Below are 6,302 nucleotides of genomic sequence, written 5' to 3'. Positions count from 1 at the left end.
GCACCATAGCATGTGCCATACGCAAGCGCTGTTGGGTGTTTACGGACATATTAAATCAATTCCTATCCCAGTCTGCAGTTCCCACCATTGTTCATGTTCCAAGAAGGCCCATTGTTCATGTTCCCAAGAAAGCTAAGGTAACTGAGCTAAATGACTATCGCCCGTAGCACTCACTTCCGTCATCATGAAGTGCTTGAGAGACTAGTCAAGGATCATGTCACTGGGTCTCGAGCCGCCCTTTGCAACTGGTCCTAGACTTTCTGACAGACCGCCCCCAGGTGGTGAGGGTAGGAAACAACAGCCCACCCGCTGATCCTCAACACTGGGCCCCACAAGGGTGCTCTCAGACCTCTCCTGTACTCCCGTTTCACCATGACTGCGTGGCCATGTACACCTCCAACTCAATCATCAAGTTTGCAGACGATACCGTGGTAGGCTTGATTACCAACAATGAGAGATGGGCCACAGGGAGGAGGTGAGGGCCTCAGAGTGTGGTCAGGAAAATTACTCACACTCAACGTTCAACAAAACAAAAGGAGATGATCGTGGACTTAGAGAACAGCATAGCGGAGCACCCCCTATCCACGACGATGGGACAGTCAGGGAGAGTCGGAATGTTTTAAGTTCCTCGGCGTACACATCACGACACTAAAATGGTCCACCCACACAGACAGTGTGGTGAAGAAGGCGTAACAACGCCTCTTCAACAACAGGAGCTGAAGAATTTGGCTTGTCACCAAAAAACACTCACCAAGAGAAAAACAGCTTCTATCTCAAGCCATCAGACTGTAAACACCATCCATAACTTGATAGCTGCTGCCAACATAGACTCAAATCTTAGCCACTTATAATGTAAAAATTGTATGCATATAAATGTATCACGAGTCACTTTAAACACATGCCACTTTATATAATGTTTACATACCCTACATTACTCCATCTCACATGTATATACTGTACTCTATACATCTACTGCATCTGCCTATCGTTCTGCCACCGTCATCGCATAGTTTAAGACTATTCTTTTATATCATTCCTTACACTTGTGTGTATAACGGTAGTTGTTGTGAAATTGTTAGATTACTTGTTAGAATTACTGCACAGTTCGATCTAGCAGCACAAGCATTTCACTACACTGGCATAACATCGCTAACTATGTGTATGGGACCAATACAATTTGATTTGATCACCTTATTATGTATTGCTGCCCTCCAGTAGCAAAAAGTGCATATCCCAAAAAACACGTGCTTTCTGTCCCTAACACTAAAACTGAAACTAAATAATATAAAAACGAAATATAAATACTTTAAAATAACATCTTCAGCTGAATAAAAACTAGCAAATCTGGTCTGAAAACTAACTGAAACTTAACTGAATTTCAAATAAAAAAAWATATAAAAACACAAAAATACAATAACCTTGACACACAATCAAACACACAACCTCCCTCCCACCTTCCCTCCCCACACTCCCCTCCCTCCCTCACATACTCTATGAAGGGTTATGCTGACTTGTCTCTCTCTCCATCTCTTCCAGACCAAGTCGGAGATGCAGGTGGAGTTCTCTGTGAGTGACAGCCAAGGGGTAAGAGTCAAACCTGCACTATGATCAACGCTGTGACATGATGTATCACATCCTGTCTGTCAAGCAGCTCACACACCTTATATACAACTCCTGACTAACTTTCCTTAGAGTTATTTACTCTGACACCTTTCTCACACGTAACATTCGAATGCTAAAACACACTGACATTTCAACCTACACAACCGTATACGTCATAGTTAAGACAGTACTGTCACGGCTGTTGAAAGTAGAGGACCAAGGTGCAGCGTGGTGAGCGTACATTTTCTTTTATTTAATCAAAATGACGCCAAACAAATTAATTAACACTGCAAAAACAAACCGTGAAGTTCAAAGGCTATGTGCCCTAAACAAAGTCAACTTCCCACAAACACAGGTGGAAAAAAGGGCTACCTAAGTATGGTTCTCAATCAGAGACAACGATAGACAGCTGCCTCTGATTGAGAACCACACCCGGCCAAACACAAAGAAATAGAAAACATAGAAATAAAGAAACTAGAATGCCCACCCTAGTCACACCCTGGCCTAACCACCTAAAAGCTCCACAGGTRACTCCCCCTTTCCACTCACCACTCATGATTTACAAATTAAGCACTGAACACAGGTAGTCTAGACTCCTTATAACTACCATATTCTAAAATATCCACACAAGCCACTGTCCAGCTAGCCATATATCATGAGTTAGAAGSTTATGAGTATTAGGCTATATTATGAAGATATTATTAATAATTTGTCACGTGCGCTAAATACAACAGTGAAATGCTTACTTACAGMCTCTAACCAATAGTCCAAAAAAGGTATTAGGTGAACAATAGGTAGGTAAAGAAATAAAACAACAGTAAAAAGACAGGCTATATACAGTAGCGAGGCTATAGAAGTAGCTACATACAGACACCGGTTAGTCAGGCTGATTGAGGTAGTATGCACATGTAAATATGGTTAAAGTGACTATGCATATATGATGAACAGAGAGTAGCAGTAGAGTAAAAGAGGGGTTGGCGGGTGGTGGGTGGCGGGACACAATGCAGATAGCCCGGTTAGCCAATGTGCGGGAGCACTGGTTGGTCGGCCCAATTGAGGTAGTATGTACATGAATGTATAGTTAAAGTGACTATGCATATATGATAAACAGAGAGTAGCAGCAGCGGAAAAAGAGGGGTTGGGGGGGGGCATAACATGCAAATAGTCCGGTTAGCCATTTGATTACCTGTTCAGGAGCCTTATGGCTTGGGGGTAAAAGCTGTTGAGAAGCCTTTTTGTCCTAGACTTGGCACGCCGGTACCGCTTGCCATGCCGCTGTAGCTATAAGAACAGTCTTTATGACTGGGGTGGCTTGGGTCTTTGAGAATTTTTAGAGCCTTCCTCTGACACCGCCCTGTGTAGAGGTCCTGGATGGCAGGCAGCTTAGCCCCAGTGATGTACTGCGGCCGTACGCACACCCTCTGTAGTTGCCTTTCGCGTCAGAGGCTGAGCAATTGCCATACCAAGCAGTGATGCCAACCAAGTCAGGATGCTCTCGATGTTGCCCAGACTGTAGAACCTCTATGAGGATCTCAGGATCCATGCCAAATCTTTTTAGTTTTCTGAGGGGGAATAGGGCTTTGTCGTGCCCTCTTCACAACTGTCTTGGTGTGTTTGGACCATTCCAGTTTGTTCGTTGATGTGGATACCAAGGAACTTGAAGCTCCTCAACGTGCTCCACTACAGCCCCGTCGATGAGAATGGGGCCGTGCCTCGGTCCTCCTTTTCCTTTAGTCCACAATATCTCCTTAGTCTTGTTACGTTGATGGATAGGTTGTTATTTGCTGGCCACCACACAGCCAGGTCTCTGACCTCCTCCCTATAGGCTGTCTCATCGTTGTCGCGTGATCAGGCCTACCAATTTTGTTCGTCTGCCAAACTCACCCACGACCCTGGTCATCGGTGGCGTGGGTGAACAGGGAGGAGAGGAGCGGGACTGAGCACGCACCCCTGTGGAGCTCCAGTGGTTGAGGATCAGCGTGGCAGATGTGTTGCTACCTACCCTCACCACCTGGGAGCGGCCGTCAGGAAGTCCAGGATCCAGTTTGCAGAGGGAGGTGTTTAGTCCCAGGATCCTTAGCTTAGTGATGAGCCTTTGAGGGTACTATGGTGTTGAACGCTGAGCTGCAGTCAATGAATAGCATTCTCACATAAGTGTTCCTTTTGTCCAGGTGCGAAAGGGCAGTGTGGAATGCAATAGAGATTGCATTATTTTGGGATCTTTGGGACGGTATGCAAATTGGAGTGGGTCTAGAGTTTCTGGGATAATCTGTTGATGTGAACCATTACCAACCTTTCAAAGCACTTCCAGACTAGGACGTGAGCTGAGTGCTACGGTCTCTAGTCCATTTAGGCGCAGGTTGCCTTTGTGTTCTTCGGCACAGGGACTATGGTTGTCTGCTTGAAACATGTTGCGTATTAGAGACTCAATCAAGGACGATGTTGAAAATGTCATGAAGACACCTGCCATTGGTCAGCACATGCCTTGGAGCACACGGTCCTGGTAATCCGTCTTTACCCTCGCTCCTCTGTGTGTATGTCTCGACCTTTTAAAGGTATAGTCACGTCGGCTACATAGAGATGTGATCACACAGTCGTCGCGAACAGCTGATGCTCTCATTTGCCATTGCCTCAGTGTTGCTTAACCGAAAGCGAGCATAAAATGATTAGCCCTCATTGGTAGGCTCGTGTCACTGGAAGACTACGCGGCTCTGCTTCCCTTGTTAGTCTGTTGTTTGCAAGCTCCATGCCACATAAGACGAGCGTCGTCGCAGACGTGGCGTGTAGTTGATTCAATCTCTACCCCTTATATTACGCTTTGGCCATGTTTGATGGTTCGTCGCAGCGTCCATAGTCAGATTCTTGAAGCTTCCGGGTTAGAGTCCAGCACATGGAAAGCGAGGCAGCTGCGCTTCTAGGTTGGGTATGTACGTACAGTCACGGGGTGTGCTCGTCGCTCATGACTTATTGATAAAGCCCAGTGACTGATTGTGTGTATTGCTTTCCTCAAGCCTCGGAAGAATCCTGGATCATGTTCCAGTCTGTGTTAAGCAATAACAGTCCTGCTTGTTAGCATCTGCTTCATCTGCACCACTTTATCATCTAGACAGATTCACTGTGCCTTCCTGCTTTAATTGTGCCTGTAACAGGAATCAGATAGGAGTAGAGTTGTGCGGACTTTACCAGAATTGAGGCGGTAGGGACGAGCTTTTGACGCGGTCGTCTGCGTGTGTGGAATACAGGTGATCTAGGAATTTGTGTTCCCTCTGTTGCACATCTAACATGTTGATGGAAATTTGGTAGACACTGATTTTAAGTTTCCCTTTATTAAGTCTCCCGACCACTAGGAAACCCGCCCCTGCGTGAGTGTGTTCGCTTGCTTATTTCCTATTATAAGTTACTGCAGTGCCCGTCTGTGATGTGCCAGCATCTGATCGTGCTGTTGTAATAAGCCACGACAAATAGTGATAGCCGAAAACTCTCTAGGGAAGTAGTGCTGGCACTGCAATTTATCACCAATATACTCTACTCAGCGAGCAAAATCTTAGCATTCAGCATATTACCCTAGCCTCTTATTCCTCATGTCGATCATGTCTTTAGGCAGTTGTAACTAGCTTGCCTTACCAATTTGTGATGTGTTTCGTGATAATATTATGTCTATTGAAAGAAACATATAAAATAAATTGGCTTCAGAATGCAGTCTGTGTATGTTGAAGTATGCTTTTATTTTTAGGGCGAGGCCCTGCCCTGTGCATATGTATGTACTGTGTGTTGTGTGTGTGGGTGGGGGGGGTAAGTGTTGTCTGCTATTTCTCTTGTCTGTGTGTGCTTGTGTATTAACAAATTAGTACCTCTTGTGCCTTCGCAGGTTGTCAAAGACACAGTAAATATCCAGATAGGAGACGTGAATGACAACTCCCCAACTTTCCATGGCCAGCTGTACACGGTACACATCGCAGAGGTAGGCTACAGTCATGTACACTATGTGTGTGTTGTAGTGTGATAGTGTGTCTGTGTGTGTGTGTTTGTGTGTATGTCACTTCAAAATCCCTATTGTGCCATGAGATGTTTTATCAATTTTTTAAAGACAATTTTGCTGTTTGCTAGTGTAATTGGAGATGGAAGGGAGTTCCGTGCGATCATGGCTCTGTTGCCGTGAATTTGTTTTTGACTTGGGGACTGTGAAYAGACCCCTGATGGCATGTCTTGCGTGGGTGTATGGATGTATGTTATTTGATTATGTGTAAAATCTGGAATTTTTAATCACAGTACGTTATAAAAATWGTTTTTCCACTTTACTAGCGAAATAGTCATTGACATTTTTGGCAATATCAAAACATTTTGGTATAAATAACTKATCAACTCGATGGAGATTAATTGGGTTTTCTGCCCATGATATCATTTAACGTACTCCAAAGTATTTTTTCATTGTGTTTTATGTCATATATCTTGGTTTGGCAATATCATTTCTTGTTATTTTTGTTACGTTTATTCACAACCTTTCTAAATGTACAGTATGTCAACCGATTAGCTGAGCAGCCTGACTTGTTTGCCGTCTCTTTTGCATAATTTAATTTCAATCCAGGAGGCTCTAACAGTTTTCACAGTTAATTTCATAACAGGTTCATGCTTGTCAACAATTGTCATGAATCATTTTATAAACACTCCCAGAGCTGGCATTCTATGCTTCCATCTCTCTT

The 6,302-nt window shown here is 44.2% G+C and overlaps 1 protein-coding gene across 1 annotated transcript in view; it reads left to right on the top strand.

Annotated features, from left to right (window-relative positions):
- The window catches only part of LOC139022965 (cadherin-23-like), a 251,346-nt gene that overhangs the window by 2,719 nt on the left and 242,325 nt on the right, over positions 1-6,302 (top strand). Inside the window, exons 2-3 of the mRNA XM_070434815.1 lie at positions 1,537-1,584; positions 5,471-5,563. Of these exons, the coding sequence (XP_070290916.1) occupies positions 1,537-1,584; positions 5,471-5,563 (141 nt within the window). The remainder of the gene's footprint in view (positions 1-1,536; positions 1,585-5,470; positions 5,564-6,302) is intronic.

This window comes from Salvelinus sp. IW2-2015, linkage group LG25 (genome assembly GCF_002910315.2).
Source record: "Salvelinus sp. IW2-2015 linkage group LG25, ASM291031v2, whole genome shotgun sequence".
Classification (NCBI taxonomy): domain Eukaryota; kingdom Metazoa; phylum Chordata; class Actinopteri; order Salmoniformes; family Salmonidae; genus Salvelinus; species Salvelinus sp. IW2-2015.
Note: the sequence above shows the minus strand (reverse complement) of the source record. Positions and strands in the feature narration are given on the sequence as shown.